A 24,034-nucleotide genomic window follows, 5' to 3' on the forward strand; every position below is an offset into this window, starting at 1 on the left:
CCCAGGTCTGTGCGGAGAGTGTGGGCCGGTGCGCAAGCGCGTTGCCCACTCTTTCGCGGGGTCAGCTGGGCATCAGGGACGTCTGCGGCGAAACCGGGAAGAGAGCTCTGCCGGGGACATGTGGCGGCCGGTGAGGACCCCGTCCCCGCACGCCCTGGACCTGGGCTCTGAGTCTGCTCTCCGCATCCCTGAGTTGAGGTCTATCTCTGTACCTGGAGGCTCTGGACCCAACCCAGGCCCGAGCCCTGCCCATCGACCCCAAAGCTTTAGAGAACTCTCAGATCCCCGGTTCTCCCTTTTACCCCAGAGCCTTTCGGAAGTTTCAGCATCATTTAACCTTATCCCAGGGTCCTCTCCCTCCTGCCTCTGTCCTCAACGCATCTCTCAGGTCTCCCCGGGAAGCTGCTTTGTACTGTTATCTACTTCTAGGAGGGAGACAACCCCATGATGCCCGCTGGGTTAGCATGACCTCGCTTCCTTAGTTCTGGCCCTGGAGGTGGCCTTGCCTATTCCCTGCCCTTGGAATGTTGGCCCTTCTTCAGTTGTGTTGTTTTTAAACTTCTCCGAAGTTGTTTTTCTAGTACATCTGGCCTTGTAGGTTTAGATAACAATAGGCAAGGAGTTGGGTTAACTTTTGGCTTGCAATGTGCAGCCTTGCTGGGTATGTGCTTTCTGATGGAGTCCTGTCGGTCGGAGACACGTGCTGGCCTTTAACACAGCCCTTTACAGTTGCAAAACTTTCCCACATATCGGTTTCACTTGTCACTTAAACCTCCAGACAGCCCTGGGGAGTTTGTTTTGGTTTGGTTTTTTGAGACAGGGTTTCTCTTTGTAATAGCCCTGGCTGTCCTGGAACTAGCTCTGCAGACCGGGCTGGCCTCCAAATCAGAAATCCTCTGCTGGGAGCAAAGCCATACGCCACCACTGCTTGGTGATACTGACCTCAAACTCCCAGAAATCCTGCCTGCCTCTGCCACCCGAGTGCTGGGGTTAAAGTCGGAAATCTGTGTGGAAAACTCACCACCCTACTGGAAAGATGAGTTTTAACGTTTTATTAGGAGTTGCTTCACAGTACAGTGGAGTCCTTCCAGGTTCCTGGTGACAAGTCCACTCCCTCTAGCTCAAGTCCCTAGTCTGTCACCTACTAACTACGGGAAATATTCTGTGTCTCAATTTCCTGTTGAGGTGCCTTGGGCTATCCTATTAAAGGTCACAGTCTAGTCACGTTTTTTTAAGGGCCCTATCCTGATTCTTGGCAGTTTTTTCGTGGTGCAGGCTGCTGCTGGCTTATATGGACATCTTTGGTCTTCCTCTAGCTCACTGTGTCTAGCTGGAGGCTTCTCCTTAGAGCATGAGTTTGCTGCTTCTTGCAGTCACCAGAGAGAACTCTAGTTGAATGTTTCTTTCTGCAGACCGACTGTGCACACATTCATTCTTTGTCAAAAGGCTGAAAACTACCAGGCATGGTGGCACAGCATTTAGGAGGCAGAGGCAGGAGGATTTCTATGAGTCCAAGGCCAATCTGGTCTACATAGGGAGTTCCAAGCCACATAGTGACCCCCCCCCAAAAAAAATCCAAAACAAACCAAACCCACAAGAACTAGGTGCAGAATGCCTCCGTATGTTACTCTGTTTACATTGAAAGACGGGAAGGGGCTACGTGTCAGTTGCAGTTCAACATGACCACAGGCTGGTGAGTATGGACCTGCTCTAGTATACCAGGGCAGTATTCTCCTGGTGAGAGAAAATGTGTGGACACCGTATTTGTTTGCCAGCAGTTTTGTTCTGGGCTACTGCAGCCAGCAAAGCTGTGGGCATTGCAGGGACCTGGAGAGGAGGGTAATGGTAGACAGAGACATAAGACATATCTTAGTTCACCTCAAGATAAAGTTTGTATTCCCTCCCCCAATACTCTCATCCCCCATACCCCCCCTTGCTGTTTATATAATATAATGTTTAACTTTAACTCAATAGCACTCCAGGCAGCGCTTGAGCAAGCTGTGTCTTTAAGCCTCTTATCTTAGTCTTTTGCACTTCCCTGCCCCTGTGGCCTTGTTCTGCCCCAGTGAACACTCCTCCTTGACCTTATCTCCTGCCTTCACTTTTCTCCACAGTCACGGAACTGAGTCAGGAACCAGAGACCCCAGACCTGCTCTTGTTTGGAATTTGTTTTCGTTTTGGCAAGTCTTGACTGTAGGCTTGGCCTCCTCTGCCTTTTGGGGGACTCAGATTCTTTCTCATTTGATGGATATTTTAGAAGATAGCTTAAAGGGTTCTAGGTATCCTATCTCAGAAGGACCCAGGCATTTGAGTAACCTTGGCAGTAACCCAGGGTGGTAGCTCCGGAGTTTTCAGCACAAGGCTTTGTCTGCTTGACATCATGCCCAGAGCCAGAATGGCATCTCTTACCTGACTGTGACCTTTTATTGTGGATGAATCCTAGTAGGGCAGAGGGCATTAACAGGTGACTCCTAAAAGAATCTTTGTTCTGCATCCTTTGTGGGGAAGGATAAGAGACAGCCTGAGAGGGAGAGGGACCAGCTCGCAAGAGCCATTTGCACCATGCTGGCAGTGGGGGAGAAGGCAGTGTGCTCCAGCCTGTTATCTCACCAGAGCCCTGACAGTGGTAGCCAGTCACTGGGAGTTAGAGTCTCCTGTATAATAAACACCAACACAGACCTTTCTGGCATTCGAGTTCTGAGTGTACACATCTAGAAGGGGGGTGTGACAGAGGCCCCCTTCCAGGGGACTGGCTGCCTGACTTTGTCCCCTCTGCAATATGCCTTCAGTGTGAGGTGCCATCTAGATTTTTACATCACCAGAAAACCCAAGGGGCCACTGACAACTAATGCTTGGCTGAGGTAGCACAGGCTTCTTTGCAGACAAGCCTCCTGGTACTGTTCTGAGTCTTTCTGAAGAACTTTTTACCTTTCTGGGTGGGTGATTTTGGTCCTGAACAGTGAGCTCTCTCAGCTTGGAGCTCTAGGCTGCCTCTTTTAGGTCAGCATAGGGCCCCATCTGCAGGCCCTTTCCTCTCAGCCCTGGCATAAGGTTGGGCTTCATGCTCAGTTCAGCCTATGACTCTGGGCAGGTTTTTGTGAGCACAGAAGAGCTGCAGTGTGTGAGGTTTCCGGGCTTCTGTTGTCTTGGGTAGATGTTTCTGATGTTTCTAGCCTGTCTTACTCTCAGCTTCCATCTGTTCCTAGCAGTTTGTGCATCACATCTGTCTGTCTGTCTGTCATTCCATGCTTCTGTGTTCTCAGCAGTGACATGCCTGATTCAGTGGCCCCTTTGAAGTACTCCGACAGCCCTCTCCCATACTTTGCCCCAGTTAGTGAAAATCTCTTTGTGTTCTCAGTGTGTGGCCTGTCTGCATGTGTTGTAAATGGTTCACTTCTCAGACAAGTAAACCTTTTTTTCTCCTGTTGGGAAAGCAGTGGGAGCTGGGCAGTGGAAGCTCATACCTTTTAATTCCAGCCTGTGGGAGGCAGAGGCAGGCAGATCTCATTGGTTTTGGGTCAGCCTGATCTACAGAGGGAGTTCCAGGATAGCCAGGGCTACATAAAGAAACCCTTTCTGGGGGTTGGGGGGTCGGGGGAGAGAAAGAAAGCAAAGGAAAGAGCAAAGCAGTGGAAACTGACCCTCAAAAAACAATTCAATCTGGAAAGCAAGACTGAGCATGGTCATCTGGGTTAGCTGGAGAGAGCAGCAGGCATTGGGCCCAACAGGGAACTGGCACAGGGACAGGGCCTTGGAGTGCTGTGTGGGGAATCCTTGATCCTACTGTGGCCTTGGTGCTGGTCTGCTGGACACACATTCCTACTGTTTGGTATGTTGGACACTGTTCCAAGAGCTTGCAGATAGTTTTGTGAGCTTAATTCACTCTGTAGTTGTGCCGTAAATCAAATCATACTTTTCAAAGCAAGAATCTGAGGTTTATTAAGGAAGATGAACTTCAGTCGATAGCTAAGTACCACAGCCAAGAGCCTATCCACAGACACCCAGGGGTCTGCAACAAGCCAGGAGGTGCATTTGCCCTGCAGACGTGAGTAGCATCTCTAGCCTTTGAAGCCCCTTCTTCTGTGACAGCCTGGGCTACAGTGAGACCCCATCTCAAAAGACAAAAAACTGGAAATGCACAATTTCCTACATTAGGTCATAGTAGAGTCTGTGACCGATGGCAAATAGGCTAGCATCCTCTCAGATTAGTGCCTCTGCCATAGCTACTTCATTCGCAGAATGCTACCTCAGACCTGGGATTTTGATATTACAGAAAATCTGTAACTTGTGCTCCCCTGGTGCCACTGGAGATTGTGCTCGTGCACACTTAGCCCTCTTTACTTTTACTTTGAGACCTTTGTATACCAGGCTGGCCTCAGACTCACTGTGCAGCCCTGACTGGCCCTTGAACTTTCAGTGGTTCTCTTTGTCTGGCCCACTGGGTGCTGGAATTACAGGTGATTGTTGTTTTTCTTCAGTATAGGAGTGTATATATTCACCGGGTAGGGACTGTTTCCTCGTGTGTGTGGTCAGAGGAGTTAGCACCTGCCTGCCCGTTAGTGTCTACACCCCATTCCCGCATCATTGAGCAGCAATAACAGTGGTAATAATCTAATCAATTGGTATATATGCTTGACTGTTGGTACCCACTACCTGAATCTACCTATTATTTGGTTATGAGCCTAGCCTTTAACATCTGAGCCATCTTTCCAGTCCCTGAATATACCCATTATTAGTAAGTTGATTTTCTACTTGAATTAGGGTTTTGTTGTGGTTGGCCTAGATGTTTTAATACTTAATTTTTTAAAAATATCTTTTTCAGACAAAGTCTCACTATGGAACTCTTGCTGGCCTGAAAATCATTACATAGACCAGGCTGGCTTTAAACTCACAGAGATTTACTTACCTCAGTCTCTGGAGTGCTGGGTTAAAGATGTGTGTGATGTTGAAACATATCCTCCTGCGAACACCTCCTGAGTACTAGGGTTACACAGTGGCCTTAGCTAAGACAGTCTCTCCACACTTCCATATGCACCTCCTATGCAAGGATTCATGCTTCATGTCTCGGTGGTGAGGTTTTGTGTTTGAGAGATACTGATGGGCTGGAGAGGTGGTTAAGAATGCTTCCTGCTCTTGCAGAGGACCCAGGTTCAGTTCACTCACACTGGGTGGCTCACAGCCATCCAGATCCAGATATTCAGTACCCTCTTCCTCCCTCCTCAGGCACTTGCATGCAGTCACAAGGCACAAATCCCCACAGGTGGACACACATACACAAATAAAAGTATCATAAATCACTTTTCGACAACAAAAAAGAAAGAAATACTAACGGAGACTGGAGGGATAGCTTAGTGGTTAAGAGCATTCCTTGCTCACAACCACCTGTAACTCTGGCTCTCGGGGATCTGATGCTCCAGCCTCTTGTGAGTGCCCTCAGATACACTCATGGCATATACTCTGTCTCTCAGATCCCTGGAGGAAGGGCTAGAGAGATGGCTCAGTGGTTAAGAGGTTAAGAATCAAAAGAACTCAAGCTGGATTCCTAGCACCTCCATAGTAACTCCTAATTATATGTGACTCCAGTCCTAGGGGATCTGATGCCCTCCTCTGTCCTTCATGGGTACCAGGCATTTATGTGGTGCACAGACAAAACACTCACACGCATAAGATAAATAAGTAAACAAAAATTTATTTTATATGTATGGGTGTTTTGTCTGCATGGCTGTGTACCCCGTGTGTGCCTGGTTCCTGTGGAGGCCAGAAGAGAGCAGCAAATCCCAGTTTTAGATAGTTGTGAACTGGGATAGTTGTGGGGATTCAATCCTGGATGAGCAGTGTTCTTCACCACTAAGCCATCTATCTCGCCCCACTTTGTTTTGTTTTGTTTTGAAGCAGGGTCTCATTGTATAGCCCTGGGCCTTGAACTTGCTCTGTAGACCAGACTGGCTTCTAAGTCAGAGTTCCACCTGCCTTTTCTCCTCTGGTGCTAGGATTGACGGCGTGGGGCACCATGGCCAGCCCATAATAATGAGTTCCCCTCTGACACTTTGATAGAGTCTAATACATTTAGCTGTGTTCACTGCCACTGTTCTCTGGTGTGTCTTCCCTCTCTAGTGATCCTCTTTCCAACTAGTGCACTTTCTATTTTCAGGTCTCACGTGTGCCCACCTGTGTGTGTGTATGCATGTGTGTGCCTCTGTGTGTGCATGTGTGTATGCGTGTGTATGTGTGCATGGATGTGTATGTGTGCGTGTGTATGTGTATGTATGCATGTGTGTGCATGCATGCATGTGTGTGTACATGTGGTGTGTGTTCATGCATGTGTGTGCCTCTGGGCATGCGTGTATGTACACGTGTGTGCATGCATGTGTGTGCGTGTATATGTGTGTGTCTGGAGTGTACCAGTGAATTTCATTACAGTCCATGGGTCACAGCTTCACAGAAGCACGGGCCCTTACCACTGGTTCGCTGCTAAGTCACTTTCTTCATAAAAGGCTATTTTGATAGGTTCAGTCTTCACACAAGTCTTATGCAGGCAGTCATAGCTGTCATGCGTTCAGGAGTACAGTAGCCATGTCAGGCCCGGGGAAGAACATTCCACAGAGCTCTACCCCATCCTCGGATTCTCACACCTCTCCTGTAGCGTTCCTGTGCTTTGGATGGGGAGGGCTGATTATACCTGTCCCACTTATAGCCAAGACAGTCACATATTCTTGGCTCTATGACCAGTTATGACTGTTTGCTGTAGCCAGATCACCTGGGTTCATCTGAAAGGGGGGCTGGAAATGAAAGAAGGGATGGAAGGGTGAGAAAAGATGGAGCCAAGACAACATATTCTGATCAAGGCTCAAAGTTTAATGTTCAGCTCTCAATTTAAAGGAGAAGCCCCACCCCCACCACTGAACCCCTTCTTGCTTCAGTCTGTTTGGGTGAGGGAGACCCATCCTTGATCACTCTCTGGAGATATCTCAAGGCAAGCTCAGTGGGCAGTCTATTCTTCTAAGTTCTTGTAGCAGGCTGTATGTGCAGCCAAGGTGGGTAATACCACCTGGATCCTATTGTTTGGTCTACTGTGGCAAACAAGGTCTTTCAGGCCTGCTCAAGGCTGGGGGAAGGGCACAATTCCCCCTTTTTAGTTTTAAAGATGGCAGCAGCTGGATGAGGCATAAGATTTCATCCCGTCTAGGGTAGCGAGTGGCCGGATGACCATGCCTGGCTTAGGTTGGCGTCTGTATTGCTCCTATATTACTGGTCATCGAGGAAAACGTACATGGAATATTGATGTATGCCTCTGCCTTAGGTTTATAGGAGCTCAAGAACATTCTTACCCGTCTTTGACTAACCAACCATCATTGGCACACTCTTTCCCAATGTAGACCAAAGCCACGTACAGACCAAAGGACCTGTGGGCTTGCACTTGATGCAGTTCTTCACACTGATGTGTAACTGCCATGATGAAAAGCTGAGCTTGCTGAGAGCATCCTGTGTGAGGGCAATCAATCTGCTTAAAATACAAGGTTCAAAGGTTAAAAGCAACATGATTATCCAAGCAATGTAGAAAATAAGGTTGAAATCGGAAATGTCCCAATATCTAATCCAACTGCTAGTTAGCAGGGATCATACCCAAAGTCTGGCCACCAGGTATATAGTGGGTGGCTTTAAGTAATGATGAAAACACTAACTCTCCAGTAAGAGTGGAGACTATATGCTATGGCTCATAGGGATTTGGAGCCATCTTCATCATTAGAATCATAATTATCAGGCTCAAGATCTGTGTCCACTTGATGGACCAATCTTTTAGGCAGCTGTTGGGATCTGCATTTCTGAGAAAATGCAGACTGAGCCATGACCCCAAGTTAAGACAGGGTCGGGACCATTCCAAGTATTAGTTAGGGAGTGTCTCCATTTGAGCCTGGCAAATGAGCTGGAAGTGACTGGATGCCAGTGGCGATCTGCTGCCCGCTGACCTTTAGCATCAGTTTGGAGAAAATTTAAAACAAATAAGACAAAAGCAAGGTGTACTTTTGGTGACCTTTTGGGGTATAATTCCCCCTTTTTAGTTTTAAGGAGCCAATTATTCAGAGTTCCTTCCAAAACCCGGGAAGAAGTGACAGTAGCTGCTCCTCCCACACTCAAGAGAGTTATGAAGATATTATTTTAAAGTTCCATAATCTCTGTTTCACAGTTCCTTGTCTTTGAGGATGATAAGGAATCTCGGTAATATGGATAATATTAAATTGTCAAAAAAACATCTCAAATGTTTGACTGCAATAGCCAGTTCCATTGTCTATAATCTGATATGGAACACCAAGCATAGAAAAATAATGTAGGCAGTAACTAATTATAATTTTAGTTGCTTTTCTTGTTAAAGCAGTTGTAACTAGAAAGCCTAAAAAGTGTCAAGTCACATGTACATATTTTAATTTTCCAAAATCAAAAATGAGTAACATCCATTTGCCATAATTGATTATGTATAAGTCCTCAAGGCTTAACACCATTATGAAAAATTTGAAGACACTGAGAACAAGTTTTTACAATTTAACTTGCACACTTTCTAGAAATGCCAAATTATTGTCTCAGGCTATTACTATTTTGATGATATAAAGAATAAGATTGTATGGCCAATTGTTTCTGTAAGGTCTATAATCTGACTGGTTTACAAATCTGCTCTGGCATTGCCCTGGGGTCCAGGCAATCCAATGAGCTCTTAAATGTCTTATAAAGTTAAGAAACAGTGCATGTTTCTTAAATTAAGCTGTATTTATATAAATAACTGTAAAATTTGAGAGTTAGCAATATCTAAAAAAGGAACAATTTCAAGCAGTTACAAACCATGAGCCATATACTAGTATGAGCATACAAATTGAAAGCTTGATTTTTTTCAGTATTTCAAACAGTGGCTACAGCACATAATTCAATTATTTGTGCTGAAGCAGGGAAAAACTCAAGAAAATGAACATGTGATTTAATTACATGTACTGCCTTCTCAATAGATGAGGCATCTGTAAATACAGTAAACATCTTTTCTATGGGCTGCATGCAAACTTATAGGAAATACAAAAGCATGCAGAGGAAAACTGTAACAACTTGTCTTATGGATAATGATTATCAAATTTGCCTAAAATGTTTGCCATGTAATAGGCCAAATATCAGTATTCTCCAATAACCAATTTAATTGCTGTTTGGAATAAGGAATAAGCATTTCATCCAAAATACTTTCAGGAGTCTATCTTACAACCCTGTATTAACACTGCAATAGTTTCATAATAGGATGTTCAAACTTTACTTGTAGATGAAGAAGGATGAATCCACATTAATAGTTTCTTTTGCCAAAGTGCTGCTGTGAGCACATGAGTAGCAATAACACAAACAGCCAACAATTGATCATAGTCTGTATAATGTATCTGTTGATAACTAACAGCTAACTCTACTTTCTACAAAGCTATTCCTCCTCATCAGTTAATTGTTGAGGGGAATGAGGATTTGCATCCCCCTTGAGAATATCAAACAGAGGTTCAAGTTCTCCTATGGTAAGCTTAAGATGAGGTTTCAGCCAATTAATATCTCCTAACAACTTTTGAAAATCATTAAAAGTAAAACTTTTTTTCATGTACACCTGCAAGCCAGAAGAGGGCACTAGACCCTACAGATGGTTGTAGTCCACCATGTAGTTATTGGGAATTGAACTTAGGACCTCTGGAGCAGTGCTCTTAACCACTGAGCCATCTCTCCAGCCCTGAATTACCAGTTTTTGGGTTTGTTTGTTTGGGTGTTTTTATTTTGTTTTGTTTTTTTTTTTTTTGAGACAGGGTTTCTCTGTGTAGTCCTGGCTGTCCTGGAACTCACTCTGTAGACCAGGCTGGCCTCGAACTCAGAAATCCACCTGCCTCTGCCTCCCAAGTGCTGGGATTAAAGGCGTGCACCACCAACCGCCTGGCAAGTTTTTTTTTTTTTATTGGATATTTTATTTACATTTCAGATGTTATCCCCTTACCCCATTCCCCCCTCCCACCCAGGAACCCCCTATCTCCCCTCCCCTCCTCCTGCTTCTATGAGGATGTGACCCCACCTACCCTCCGACTCCTACCTCCCCACCCTCAAATTCCCACACACATGGCATCCAGCCTTCATGGGACCAAGGATCTCCTCTCCAACCTATACCTGACAGGACCATCCTCCCATGCATATACAGCTGGAGCCATGGGTCCCTCCCTAAGTGGTCCCAGGCTGGTGGTTTAGACCCTGGGGGCTCTGGTTGGTTGGTATTGTTGCTCTCCTCATAGGGTCGCAAACCCTTTCAACTCCTTCACTCTTCACTCTAACTCCTCCATTGGGAACCCCATGATCTGTTCAATGGTTAGCTGTGAGCATCTGCCTCTGAATATGTCAGACTCTTGCAGATCTCTAAGGAGACAGCTATGTCAGCCTCCTGTCAGCATGCATTTCCTGACATCCACATCAGTGTCTACCTTTGATGACTGCACATGGAATGGATACCCAGTTGGAATGGTCTCCAGACGGCCCCTCCTTCAGTTTTTGTCCTACACTTTGTCTCCATATTGAGTTACCAGTTTTAAGCCAACTTTCTGTTACCAAGGTTGCAAATTTGTAGTCATACCCAATAACTTATAGGCCAATAATCTATAACCAAGACATGTAGAACATATTTATACCTTTAAAACCAATCAGAAACAAAAAATGAAGTGGCTACACATCTTATATATTTAGACCAAACCAAATTTCTTGCTTTTTCTAGCTGTAATTTCAAGACAAAAGCACCTTGTCACAGAGATTTTTTCTGGGATTTTTTCAGCTTCCTTATGGAATCTAAAAAGCTGCTGGTCTCTTTTTTTTTTTTTTTTTTTGAACCTAAGGAAAAACTCTGCAGTTGGGTCCTTTATTTCTTTTATACACTAGGCCATGAATTTATATGGAATGGGCTCCAGCAGCTCGGGCTCTTTCCCATTAGTCCTCACAAAGTGTGCTTCTCTGGGTGGTCAGGCTGGCGCTTCAGCTGAACCCAGGCGCCCTTCTCTTTGGCTTCCTTTTTCTTCTGATCGTTCTCCTTCACCCGCTTCAGGAAGCTGTCTCTGCTCTTCGAGTGTTTAATGTGCTCAGTCCGCACACTGATCCTCTTGTCCAGGATCTTGCCCTTAACCTGCTTGTTTACAATGATGCCCACGCATGCTGGGTGACATTGTAGACTCTTCTGGTTTTCCGTGGTAACACTTATGGGGCATTCCTTTTTGAACAGTACCCATTCCCTTGATGTCTACAATATCACCCTTCTTGTAGATTCACATGCTTGTGTCCTAGAACAATTCCGTGTGTCCTAAAAGGCCTAGAGAACATATACTGAGTGCCTCTCTGCTTTCCCTTTGTGTTCGTCATTTTGGCGAGTTAACTGGAAGATGGCTGCCGAGGCCCGCTGCTGGTCTCTTGAAGAGCAGCTTATGTCGACAATCAATTTCTGGAAAGGCTTCTCTAGCTCAGCTCGACTCTACAGGTGTAGAATCTACAGGTGTAGGGTAACTTATCAGCCTCTGCTGTGCATAGTAAGACTGCCTTTAAAACCAAGTTAAACTAGATTAAGGGTTGGATCAAGCAGTTTTTACAATTTTTCTTTTGGAACATGAAACATAGAAGAATCATTCAAACAACGAAACAAAACAGACAATTGACACACGTGGACATTGGCATGCCAAGGACAGACAACAAAGACCTCTAGGAGCCAAAGAGAAACTCAGGACGTCTCCTGAATTTTTCTCCTGTTCCTAGGAGATCTCTGAAATAGCCTTTTCATTTTTTTTTTTTTTTTGCTGACACAGCTCAGAGAAAGGACAACTGCTTTTCTGAAACCCCTTCTCTCTCTCATATTCAAGCTCTAACCCTTTAGCTCTTTCTTTAGAAAGTGTAGCGGCGGCTATTGATAGTAACACCTCAGTGCCCTGCTTTCTTAGTTTTCCAGTTCCTTCTAACCCTGCTCCTCTTGCATGGGGCAGCTCTTAGGCTTCGGGTGAATGCCTATTTGGAATTCTCCAGTCCCATAATTCGCTGTCGCCTCCTAGGTGAGGTCAGCGTCAGGTCAACACCTATTCAACCTAGACCGTATCCCCTTGAAGACACTTCCTGCAAACACAGCCATAACTAGCTAGCATCAATGCTGTCTGTTGTTTACCAAGTCCCCAGGATACTCTACTTCTGTTTTCCGTGGAGCTCCACCCAAGACAGCATTCCTCAGCTGGTCCCCTGTTTTCAGGTTCCTCGTTGTGGTGCCAATCTGTAGTTGCTTGCGGCCATGGATCACCTGGGTTCATCTGAAAGGGAGGCTGGGAATGAAACAAGGGACAGTAGGGTGAGAAAAGATGGAGCCAAGACAACATATTCTGATCAAGGCTCAAAGTTTAATATTCAGGCCGGGCGGTGGTGGCGCATGTCTTTAATCCTAGCACTTGGGAGGCAGAGGCAGGTGGATTTCTGAGTTTGAGGCCAGCCTGGTCTACAGAGTGAGTTCCAGGACAGCCAGGGCTACACAGAGAAACCCTGTCTCAAAAAACAAAAACAAAACAAAACAAAAGTTTAATGTTCAGCTCTCAATTTAAAGGGGAAGCCCCACCCCCACCACCGAACCCCTTCTTGCTTCAGCCTGTTTGGGTGAGGGGGACCCATCCTTGGTCACTGCAGGAGATATCTCAAGGCAAGCTCAGCGGGCAGTCTATTCTTCTAAGTTCCTGTAGCAGGCTGTATGTGCAGCCAAGGTGGGTAATACCACCTGGGTCCTATTGTTTGGTCTACTGTGGCAAACAAGGTCTTTCAGGCCTGCTCAAGGCTGGGGGAAGGGCACAGTCTGCAGTTACTGTGCACACTGCCAAAAGAGGCTTCTCTGATCAGTGGCAGTAGTAGCGCTAATCTATGGATATAAGCATAATATTTAGCAGACAGTTAATTTGATGGGCAAATCATGTTCACTTAGCTTAACAGTAACTGACACTTCCTCGCTGGACCTGTGGTTCCCCAGCTGTGGCTTTGGCCCAGATTCCCACTGTCAGCTCTCCTTGAACCTTTTGCTTTCAGAACAGGGTCCAACACAAAAGCCACTTCTGTAAGACCACCCTCTTAGAATTGGTGAGTGAGTATTTGCTAACACTTCTCCCATGGTGTGGCCTATTTCCTGTGATCACTGGTTAGTGGTGTCAGCACCAAGAAATAGTAAATGCAATAGTAAATGCCAGGTTAAAGGTGCCACCACATATATGATGCTGGACCCTTACTACAGACAAGCCAGGTCAGAATACGCTTTCTTCCCTTAGAGAGGAGGCATTTTCCAGAATGTCTGCCCTCTCCTGCCTTCAGCTTTCTCATCCAGTAGGCAGCCTGCATCTTCATTGCTGAGGCTGGTATCTAGCCAGCTTCCTGCCTGGGACCCTGGAAACACGGACATCCCTCACTGAGGGAGAGTTTGCTCCAGGCCTGTGTAGGTGCCAGGCACTGCCAGAGCATGGGCTGTGTCCCTGCCTCTGCCAACCCTTGCTGTCTTCCTTCACAGATGCGACTGTGCCACTTCCACTCCACCCTGCTGCAGAGCAGGCAGAAGCCCTGGCCATGCCCTGCCATATTCTTCAGGAGAAACTTCAAGAGTCCGCTGGCAAGGTAACAAGACGCCCCCAGCCAGAGGCGGGCACCCTTCCCAGGCAGGAGATGACCATGGGATCACAAAGATGGGGATGCCCACATCAGATATTTTCTCCTGCTGGGTTTGTATCTTCCTACAGTGTCTTGAACCTGAGACTACAGGGTTCCCAGCCCATGACTAGTCACATTCTGTAGAGACAGGTGCTTCTAATAAGAAGTTCATGATGAGCAGACATTGCCGGATTGGAGGACTAGAAATGGAGGTGCCCACTCCATCACAGAGACAGGGCTCATTTAGAGATGGAGAGCGGAAGTGTCACACTGGGACAGTGGAGCTGTGTGGCTCTGTGAGCGGGGGTGGGGAGGCTTCTGCTTTTCTTTCTTTCCTTCCCCTCCCTCTCTCCCTCCCTTTCTTTTTTTTTTTTTCTTAGAGTTCCTCTGTGTACCTGGCTGTCCTGGAACTCACTCAGCACACCAGGCTGGCCTCGAACTCATAAGAGTTCTGCCTGCCTCTGCTTCCCGAGTGGTGAGATTAAAGGCATGCGCCACTGAACAGTGGAAGGCCCTTTCTTTCCGTGTTCCATGATGTAGACAGAAAGCTGTGGGCATGGCCGATGCTCCTGCTGATACTGCATTCAGCATATGTTCATGTGTGCTGTTGTGGGCGATACGGAACTGTGTTCTGTTCCTTGTTTTGCGTGCTTGCTTGGTTTGGTTGTGCTGACTACCAGGTTTCACTTTCTGTCACTCAGGATCTCTTGAAACATCATAATGGGGATGGAGATGGTGGTCCAGTCTGTGGACTGCAGACCTCCGCTGATCTCTCTGATGAGCCCTTCACATTGGTGGCCAGGGCCAGGGTTCAAGACAGCCGAAGGAGACATGCTCCTCCAGCATCTGTGCTGTTGTGGAGTCCAGTGAAAGGGCCTTGAATGCGGTGGGCATCCCACAGACAGGACTTAGAGTTGGTTCTGCAAAGGCAGGAAAGAGGGAAACTGAGGCCCCAACTTCCTTGTGGGGGAGCAGCACTTCTAGCCTCTGCCCATGTCTCCACAGGACCTCAAGAACCAGGCTGCTGTGGGGGAGGACGCTCTCGGCCACTGTGGTGGGGACACCTTTCCTCCTTGGAGCCCATTATTTCCTGGCAGAGGCATCGGAGAGGAGGAAGCTGCGGCTTGCAGTAGATGGTATCGGGCGCTTTGGCAGGTAGTCGGGCTATGCCAGTCCTGGTAGAGGTTGGGTGGGATAGCCTTCTCCATATCCCTGTCCTCCAAGGGATGCATGTAGACAGGGCGGGGGGCAATGGTAAGAGTTCTCCAAAACCTGTACTAACTAAAACTTCAACAGACTACCAGATCAGCCATGGTCTTAAAGGCAAGGTCTGCGGCCCCAGACATAGAGGAGACCCGGTGCTCCAGTCAGAGCTTGGGAACCACCACCTCACTCCTAGCACAGCACGGAAGGGTTTCTGCAAAGTTCCTTCCTCTCCCAGGGTGGGACTTCCCATGGCTGATAGCCCAGCCTTGGTGGGTTTTGTTAATGAGAAAAGCCTCATTAACATGAATATTCTCCCATTTGGTTAATGAGAGAAGCCTTAATCGTAATGTCTTTGACCTGGTGGAGGTGCAGGCGGTCATCTTGCTCCATGTAGCTATAAGCACTGCTGCCCCCCTGAGCCGGATCCACCACAGGAAAGGTGTAGGTCCCTGGGTCCTTAGGCATATCATAAGAAGCATCACCGAGATTTAGTCCAGTTATCCCATGGGCATGTCTGTGGTTGGATACCTCTTTCCAACCTTGAGGCCCTCCACACCTGTCCTCCTGATTGGTTTTACCTGGAGCTCTGAGGCATCCCCATCGACAGGCTAAACAATGTCTCCTGTGTTCTGCAGGCCCCGCGCTCTCACAGCCCTGGCACTGCTGAGAACAGAATCTAATATCCTTACTCTAACTCTGCTGCTGTTGCTGCACTGTGTAGGGACCTTGCAGCTGCCTGTGTACAGCCCACTCTGACTAATGGGAAAAAGACTTCACAGTACACTGCTAGGGGCCAAAGAGTGAGCTGGGAACAACTCAGGGCAGCTCACCATGAACAAAGGCTGGAAGCATACTAATGTATAAGGACAGAGGGGTGGAGGGCGGATGAACCCTCAGACAGGCTACCTGGGGCACAAGTTTTCTCTGTAGCAGAGCCTTGAGCTCTTTCCCATTTTGGTTTGGAGACAAGGTTTTACTATGTAGCCCTGGCAGGCCTAGAACTTAAGTACATTAGGCTGGCCTCAAATTTACAGATTCTTCTGCCTCTGGTCTCCCACACCCCACTCCACCCAGTTTTTTTTTTTTTTTAACTCTTTGAGAGGCATTGTTAAGTTGTTTACAGACCTTGGGGTCCTCCTACTTAAGTTTCCTGAGTCCTGGGGATCTGAGGTGTGCCGCCGCCAACTGGCCCTACTTCCTTCTCTGTTTTGAAGTTATTTCAAATATCCGGAAATGCCTGAGTGTGGTGGCTCACACCTTTGGTCCCAGCACTTATGAGGCAGAGCAATCGGATCTTCTGAGGTTGATGCCAGCCTGGTCTACACAGTGAGCTTCAGACCAACCAGTGCTGTATAGTAAAATTCTGTCTCAAAACAAACAAATGAAGTGTCAAAATAAGTTATCAGTGCTCTGTTATTCCACTCTTATACCTTAGAACATACTTTATGTAAACAAAATGTTCTTTTATATAGATAGCTACAGTAAACACGGATGCGTTACCAGGAATGGGGTTTATTCTAGCATTCAGGAGGCAGAGAGATTATGAATCCCCATCACACCTCCCCTTTTTTTTTTTCTGGCTGGTCTTGAACTCACAGAGATCTGCTTGCCTCTCTCTTCGTTGTGGTCCCTGGGTCAAAGGCAGGGCTCCTTGAGCAGCTGTCTGCTGAGTAAATGAAGGTTTGTCAGAGGACACTGTTCCTGGACCATGTTCACTGCAGAGGGACCACTGGGGTTGTGGGGCCAGAGGTTGGAATAGTTATTGTCTAGCTTTCTTTGGGATGGATTTGCCCAGTATGTCCTCCAGTCAAGTCTGACTAATGTACTTAACTGTTCTTCTGGCTGGAACAACATAGAAGCGATATATTTTAGATTCTTCCAGGTCCAGCCTAGTGGCACATGACCTCAGTTTGTTCCTTAAATCCAATAATTTTTGTTGTTGTTTTGTTTTCCCCAGACAGAGTTTCTCTGTATAATAGCCTGGCTATCCTGGAACTCCCTCTGTAGACTAGGCTGGCCTTGAACTCACAGTGACCCCTCAGGACATGTGCCACCACACTTGGTTAAATCCAGTCTTTCTTTTCTGTCACCTTAGTATTTACCAGTGCTTTGTGATGTCTCACTGATACATTCTGGAAGAATTATTGGTGATTTTCCACTTCAGTCACTCTTTTCAGCATTAACTACTTGGCACCTTCCTGTAAAGTTTCCTTTCCACCATTTACAGATCCATTAGTTTATTCTGATGCAAAGACTGTTCTGGATTTTTTTTGGTCATCCATTCCCAGGTTTTCCATTTCTGCTTTATCACCTATGTTTATACCCAGATTTCACCATTAGCCTTACTTTGACCTTTAGCTCTGCTCCCCTTTTGGGGCATTCTTCACCCTTCCTGGCATTAGTAGTGTAGGATATTATACTCCATACTGGTCTTTCTCTGCCTGGCTTCGGGGTCAGCCTTTCTCTTAGGAGCTGCTGCAATGGAGTTGAGGCCTGAGGCTGTGTTGTAAGCGCACACATCTCACACTGACCTGCTGATGTCCAGCCCTGGAGAGCAGAAGCAGGTTCAAGTAGATACTGTCTCCTAGTCACCATCTTGTTTGTTCCCTTTTGTGTTTCTCACATGCCCAGCCCTCAGTTGCTGTCACCACTGAGACGGTAACACCGTCTGGGTGTCACCACTGTCCTTACCTCAAAGCACTAAAGCACTAAAGCTCTACACTGCCTAGAGAAGGACATTCTGAGTGGAGGCTCAGAACATCCCTGGCTTCTTAGCTAGGTCAGTAGCAACTCTGCAGTACAGGTTCCTGCTTGCCTTCTGTATACTGCTGGGCTGAGTGGGAAGATCTGGTTTGTGGCATTTCGCAGTTTATGGGTATGGGTTGGCTTCTTTCTTGCTTCCACAGCTAGGGAAGGAAAAGGAATCCCAGAAAAGGAGCCCTTTTATGTCAGGTCAGCGACCTGCCACCTTTTTGGTTATGGGCTTTCCTGTGGTGGAACAGCCAGAAGTGGGACCCTACTGAGGTTATCCAGAGGGGCTTGGCTTTGCGTCCTCCCGCCTGGTACGACCCCTTCACCTGGAGTCATGAGCCCCCCTCCCTTGTAGCCTACAGTACAGGATGTCAGTGGGACACTCCTAGTCCTCACAGTAGTGGGTGAGCCAGCTTCTGTGGCTTTTTTCTTATTTTTTTATATTTGTTTATTTATTGTATATGTGCAAAAACGCAGCATGGTATACATGTGGAGGTCTGAGGACAAATTTAGGGAATTGATTCACCATGTGGGTTCTGGAGATTGAATTCCGGTCAGCAGGCTTGGTGGCAAATGCCTTGGCTGGCTGAGCCATCTCACCAGCCCTTCCATGATTCCTAGAGAATGTTTCTCTTTCTCTGTTTTGCCAGTGATCTTCCTGGGACCATGCTGCTGCCATGCCTGTCACTGCCTTCTCCTCTCACACCCCTCATCCTTCTTCCCACTGGCACTTAGCCATCTGTCTAGGCACCTTCAGGATACTGTCACGAGTAGTAGGGTAGTATCCTGTGAGCTCACAAGGACCCAAGTTACTAGAGGCTGAACCTCAGCCCAGACTCACTTTTCATATAGGTGCTGATGGGAGAGGCCAGACTTTGGGCTTAGAGCAGAGGGTCTCACAAGGACCAACGTACTCTTCAACTTGCTTGAGACTTAAGCTGCTTGTCCTTGCAGGTCTGTGAAGATTGGGCTCTTCATCTCCCTGGACTACTGGTGGTGCACTAACGTCGTCCTTCGAGGAATGGAAGAGGTTTGTCCTCATATCCTGAGCACGTGGTGGGGTGAGGGGAACGCTGGAGGTGGTGGGTTCTGGGAGGACCAAGAGGTACCCAGCCACCTGTCCCCAGCCTCTCTTCTATGCCTGTGGTCAGAACAGCCCGAAGTATGTGGAGATCATGTCTGCATGTCACCAGCGTGCAGCTGACGCCCTGGTGGCTGGAGCCATCCGCAATGGGGGCCTCTATGTGAAACTGGGCCAAGGGTTGTGTTCCTTCAACCACCTGTTGCCAACCGAGTACATCCAGACGCTGCGTGTGCTGGAGGACAAGGCCCTTACTCGGGGCTTCCGGGAGGTGAGTCCAGCTCTTGGGAAGGAGGAAAAGGGAAAGCGGGGGCTGCCTCACCAGTCCTGCAGTGACCCCCTAGTACACATTCTTGCCAGGTGGACGAGTTGTTCCTTGAAGACTTCCAGGCACTTCCTAATGAACTCTTCCAGGAGTTTGACTATGAGCCGATGGCCGCTGCAAGCCTGGCTCAGGTGCACCGTGCCAAGCTCCATGATGGCACCGCTGTAGCTGTGAAGGTATCTATGCTGCTGCACCTTAGCTGGATCCTGGGTCAGTAGTGACCCTGGGTTTCAGTGTGTCCTGGCCTACTGCAGGTACAGTACATTGACCTACGAGACCGCTTTGATGGGGATGTACACACGCTGGAACTCCTGCTGCGGCTCGTGGAGCTCATGCACCCCAGCTTCGGCTTCAGCTGGGTCCTACAGGTCGGTGCCACGCACAGCAGGTGGGGGCGTGGCAGCTAGTGGTAAATGCTACACCTGGACCTGACTGAACTCTGCCCATATATATATATAACCTCTAGGACCTGAAGGGGACCCTGGCCCAGGAGCTGGACTTCGAGAATGAGGGCCGGAATGCAGAGCGCTGCGCTCAGGAGCTAAAGCACTTCCACTATGTTGTCATCCCTCGGGTGTACTGGGACAGGTCCAGCAAGGTGGGCTGGGTAGAGCTTTCCCTGAGCGTAGGGCAGCACACACCCTGCTGAGCTCACTCAGCCTCTTCCTCTCTCCCAGCGGGTGCTGACAGCCGACTTCTGTGATGGCTGTAAGGTGAATGACATGGAAGGCATCAAGAGTCGGGGGCTGGCAGTGCAGGATGTGAGTACCATGCGCTGGGGCAGGACAGGGCATGCTGGGAGGACGGGGCATGCTGGGCAATGGTTACTGACGTCCATTTCCCATGTCTCCCTAGGTAGCCAAGAAGCTGATCCAGACTTTTGCTGAACAGATATTCCACACCGGCTTCATTCACTCCGACCCCCACCCTGGCAATGGTAGGAAAGCCCCCGGGGTGGGGTCCCAGAGGGGTGGCTTGAGCTGACATGCTCTATTCCTAGTTCTGGTGCGGAAAGGTCCAGATGGAAAAGCAGAGCTGGTGCTTCTGGACCATGGGCTCTACCAGTTCCTGGATGAGAAGTAAGCCGGGGCCGGGCATGAGGGGAGCGGGCCTCATTCGGGCCCCTCTTCCTGCAGCTTAGAGCTTGGAGCTCACGGCAAGGCCTTCCTGCAGGGACCGATCCTCCCTGTGCCAGCTGTGGCGGGCCATCATCCTGAGGGACGATGCTGCAATGAAGACACATGCAGCTGCACTTGGGGTCCAAGGTAGGTGTTTGCCAGAGTGGAACAGGCAGAAGCCTGCCACAGGGCAGCAACCCAGGAACCCTGCCTTTTCCACAGACTACATGCTCTTCTCTGAGGTGCTCATGCAGCGGCCTGTGCGCCTGGGCCAGCTGTGGGGTTCCCACCTGATCAGCCGGGAGGAGGCAGCCTACATGCAGGAAATGGCCCGTGAACACTTTGATGGCATAATGGAGGTGCTCAAGGCATTGCCGCGGCCTATGCTGCTAGTGTTACGAAACATCAACACAGTGCGCGCCATCAACTCGAGCCTGGGGACCCCTGTTGACCGATACTTCCTCATGGCCAAGAGGTTGGTGACCCAAGGGGAAGCCAGGAGGTGCTTCAGCAGGTTAGCGGGCTGATGTGTGTGTGTATCTGATGCAGTGCTGTCTGGGGTTGGAGTCGCCTGGTGGGTGCAGCGTACCAAGGCATTTATGGCAGCAGCCTCCTGCGCCACATCAAGGTCATCTGGGAGGCACTGAAGTTTGAGGTGGCTCTGAGGTGAGTGAACATGGGGGCTGGATGGTGGCTGGCCCAGGTCTGCTCCCCATCAACTGATGACCCTTCCGCCTGCCCTCCAGGCTGGAGATCCTAGCCATGCGGCTCACCGCCCTCATGTTGCGTGTTCTGGTTCGCCTGGGCTTTACCCCCAAGGCTGAGGCTGAGGAGGTCTATCAGTACCTGGAGATGTAGTTCCCCGAGCCAGAATGACTGCAAGGCTGCCCGGGGCGAGCAGAGTTTCCATCCAGCATGGGCACACCGCACAGGCCCCAGTGTAGATATCTACAACCTGGGGCCTGGAATGGGGGACACAATGGGGCTCTTAAACACAATGACCACACACTCGTCTGAAAGAAATCGTTTTCTTTGTGTTTTATACAAAACGGGTGGAGGGAAGTGTACAACAGCAGAGCGGCATCCCAGAGTTAGAAGTGAGCCGTGACTCGGTCTGTCTCCAGCAAGTCATCCAGGATCTGTGGATGATGGGGAGGTAAAGGTGTAGACGGGAAGGGCAGGTGAGGCAGATGGGCTAGGGCGAGGGGCATTACTCACAATGTCTGGCGTGGTGCCGATCTTCTTGGCCAGCTCACTGCGCTCCATGGTGCTGAGGTACAGGTAGCGGTTCAGCAGCTCACCGTCTAGGACGTTGCGCACAGCATTCTGCAGGATGCGCCGGTCTACGTGCAACATCCTGGGATGGTGGACACAACAGGTCACAGCACATCTGGAGTACAGGGAAAGACCAGGGAAGGGGCACACTCACCGGAAGGCTCGGGGGTTGAGGCCAGCGTGGTGGGGTAGCATGGTCGTCAGTGCATTCTGCAGCATCAGCAGTCGTCGGTATGTCTTCTCTTGCATGGGCAGCAGGAGCCCAATGCCACCATCAAGGGTTGCTGAGGAAATGCTGTGTCAGCCAGGCTGGCCCTCCCATCCCTAGATACCCCTGCCCCAGGCTGGCCCTCCCATCCCTAGACACTCCTGCCCCAGCACTCACCAAACCATGTAATATGTTTGTTCTCCCACATGACTGACTTCTTGCTGGGCCCCTCAGCAGCACCTCGGCACGGGGTCCTCCAGAACGTATTCACATGGGCACCCACATGGAAGTCTGCTCGGCGCAACAGCCGCATGCCCCCAAAACTCTCTTTGGCTGGACACAGGAACTCAGATCATGACCAACCCACTGCTTGGTACCCAGCCCAGAAAGAGGTCAGAGAGGAACCACTCACCTTCTGGCAGATACATATACACCATAAGATTGCGGTCTCGGTCAGACACTGATGAACAGAGACCTAGAGTTAGCCTCAGCTACCCATGTCACACTAGTGTAACCTCCTCAGGACCCACATACTCACCCAAGAAGCCCAGTTGGGCATTGTCCACCATGAAGTCCACGCTGTATACCTCCAGAGGCTTGGCATCCTGGGAAAGGGAAAGGACAGTGTTAGGGCAGGCCTTGGACTGACACCCACCAGCACGGCTGGCCCTGAGAGTACCCGGGACACCAGGCTTAGCGTCTTGCTCTCCTCCTGGTAACGCAGCAGCGAGATGCTCTTCATGACATCTGCTGCCAGGATGAAGTTCTTGACACTGATCATCTGGTGGATGTACAGCTGGGTGTCAATGAAGGCCATGCCGGTCAGCTCACTAGCCCGCAGGCTCCACAGGAAGATCTGAAGGGAAGGAGACGGTGAGCAGAGCAGCTGCTACAGGCAGAACAGCTGCTACAGGAGGGGAGGGGAAAATAACACACTTTTTGGCCAATGGCTGACACCAGGTGGCCATTGCAGTGGCACAGCGCAGTCACAGGCCCTTTCTGCTCCTTCTCATAGAGGACCTTGAACTTGTTCTTGGTCAGGGGCTGCCCAGGCTCAGGCACCACTTCAATCACATCCATGATCAGGATCTGGAAGGGCAAGGGGATGTATGGAGATGGCAGATGGTCTGCTCGGGGCTACCTACCCCCCACCCAAAGGCCCTTACCCGCCCACGGCACGTGACCTCCTCCCCCTGCATGAGGCAGGTCCCAGCAGCCACATAGCCCTTTAGGCCTGACACGGTCTCCTCACTGCGCAGTGACACTGTCTTCATGCACGTGACATGCTCCCATTCCTCTAGCTCGATCCTGCGTGAAGCCAGGCTGGGTCAGCACTAACCACCTCCAAGCCAAGAACAGCCCCTGCTAGATCCATCCTTACCTGGCATTAGGAATGGCCTCCCAGCTGACTGGGGAGATGAGCTGGATGGAGAAGGCTTCTTGCTGGGGGTGGATGTATCTGTCGTCTGTAGGGACAAGGACAGTGAGTCCCCTTGTAGACAAAGTGTATAGCCAGGCTCTGCCCAGCTCCACCCTCAAGTGTTACATACCTCTCTCAATGGCCTCAAATTCTTTTTCCTCACCGGTCATTCGTGGGATTCTAGTGCAAGGTGTGTTGGTGCTGGTGGCCACAGCATACACCTGTGGTGTTAGAGGGTGTCACATTCCAGACGCCAGGCTCACAAGGTGTCTGGGGGGGGCGTAGGAGAAGGACAGACCTTGGATTCAACATGGTAGGCCACATAGTGGGCTGTGCAACGGAGTGGAATTTTCCTGACAGGCCACGGGGCATCATAGGACAGGTAGGCAGGCAGGACACTGATCCTCAGTTCTCCCTAGGAGTGCAGTAGGCAGCAGAGTCAGTTTACTGGGGTTGACAAGGGCAGGCCCAATGAACCTAGGCCTCCTAAAATGTTCTCTAGCTCTGTGGCAATGGGACATCAGGTCTGCCATGTTAGACAGATGCCTGGAGAGGGTAAAGCTTTGGTAGCCTGACTGCCCAGGGCCAAGAGGTTGCTTGAGTACACTTGGAGGCAGCCAGCAAGGAGCACCCATGACACTGAGCAGAATCATAAGGCCAACAACGATAAATAGGCAAAGAGCCAATGTGAGTGACCAGACCACCCTTTAGCAACAGTGCTGAGTCATTAGTCCCTGGAAAGCACCTGCCCCCTCAGGGTCGTAATCACTGCTGCCATCTGCACGGCACAGGTGACTAAAGAGTCAGAGGCATGTGCCTGCCACAAGCCACACAGAAGCTTAGAGGCAGAACGAAGGCAAAGCCAGCTCAGCCTGACTCTGGAACAAAGTCTGAGGCTACAACAGAGCAATGAATTCAGGGTGTACCCCAAGTAACAGTGGCCCCACCCATCAGCCCTCCACACCCC

General features: G+C 49.2%; 2 protein-coding genes across 4 annotated transcripts in view; one reads left to right on the forward strand and one right to left on the reverse strand.

Annotated features, from left to right (window-relative positions):
- Adck5 (aarF domain containing kinase 5) lies at positions 1 to 21,187 on the forward strand. 2 transcript variants are annotated; one of them, XM_028778811.1, is made up of 15 exons: positions 1 to 130; positions 13,547 to 13,650; positions 14,689 to 14,838; positions 18,595 to 18,670; positions 18,792 to 18,992; positions 19,082 to 19,222; positions 19,301 to 19,414; positions 19,513 to 19,644; positions 19,724 to 19,807; positions 19,902 to 19,983; positions 20,047 to 20,125; positions 20,220 to 20,311; positions 20,387 to 20,639; positions 20,714 to 20,830; positions 20,911 to 21,187. In XM_028778811.1, exons 1-15 carry the CDS (start codon positions 119 to 121, stop codon positions 21,020 to 21,022), a joined length of 1,749 nt encoding a protein of 582 aa, XP_028634644.1. In that variant the 5' UTR covers positions 1 to 118; the 3' UTR covers positions 21,023 to 21,187. The 2 variants fall into 2 exon arrangements, with proteins under 2 accessions (XP_028634644.1, XP_028634645.1); XM_028778812.1 differs by lacking the exons at positions 1 to 130; positions 13,547 to 13,650 and adding an exon at positions 14,381 to 14,569.
- Cpsf1 (cleavage and polyadenylation specific factor 1) overlaps positions 21,177 to 24,034 on the reverse strand; it is a 12,160-nt gene continuing 9,302 nt past the window's right edge. The window contains exons 26-37 of one of the 2 annotated variants that reach the window (XM_028778809.1): positions 23,366 to 23,482; positions 23,198 to 23,288; positions 23,029 to 23,113; positions 22,814 to 22,955; positions 22,584 to 22,736; positions 22,327 to 22,503; positions 22,186 to 22,252; positions 22,060 to 22,107; positions 21,825 to 21,980; positions 21,594 to 21,723; positions 21,383 to 21,521; positions 21,177 to 21,303 (exon numbers count right to left, since the gene is read on the reverse strand). In XM_028778809.1, coding sequence (XP_028634642.1) covers positions 21,256 to 21,303; positions 21,383 to 21,521; positions 21,594 to 21,723; positions 21,825 to 21,980; positions 22,060 to 22,107; positions 22,186 to 22,252; positions 22,327 to 22,503; positions 22,584 to 22,736; positions 22,814 to 22,955; positions 23,029 to 23,113; positions 23,198 to 23,288; positions 23,366 to 23,482 — 1,353 coding nt within the window. In that variant the 3' untranslated portion in view covers positions 21,177 to 21,255. The remainder of the gene's footprint in view (positions 21,304 to 21,382; positions 21,522 to 21,593; positions 21,724 to 21,824; positions 21,981 to 22,059; positions 22,108 to 22,185; positions 22,253 to 22,326; positions 22,504 to 22,583; positions 22,737 to 22,813; positions 22,956 to 23,028; positions 23,114 to 23,197; positions 23,289 to 23,365; positions 23,483 to 24,034) is intronic. The other variant, XM_028778810.1, reaches the window with a different exon arrangement.

The sequence above is a fragment of the Grammomys surdaster genome, unplaced genomic scaffold (assembly GCF_004785775.1).
Source record: "Grammomys surdaster isolate TR1022 unplaced genomic scaffold, NIH_TR_1.0 342, whole genome shotgun sequence".
NCBI lineage: Eukaryota > Metazoa > Chordata > Mammalia > Rodentia > Muridae > Grammomys > Grammomys surdaster.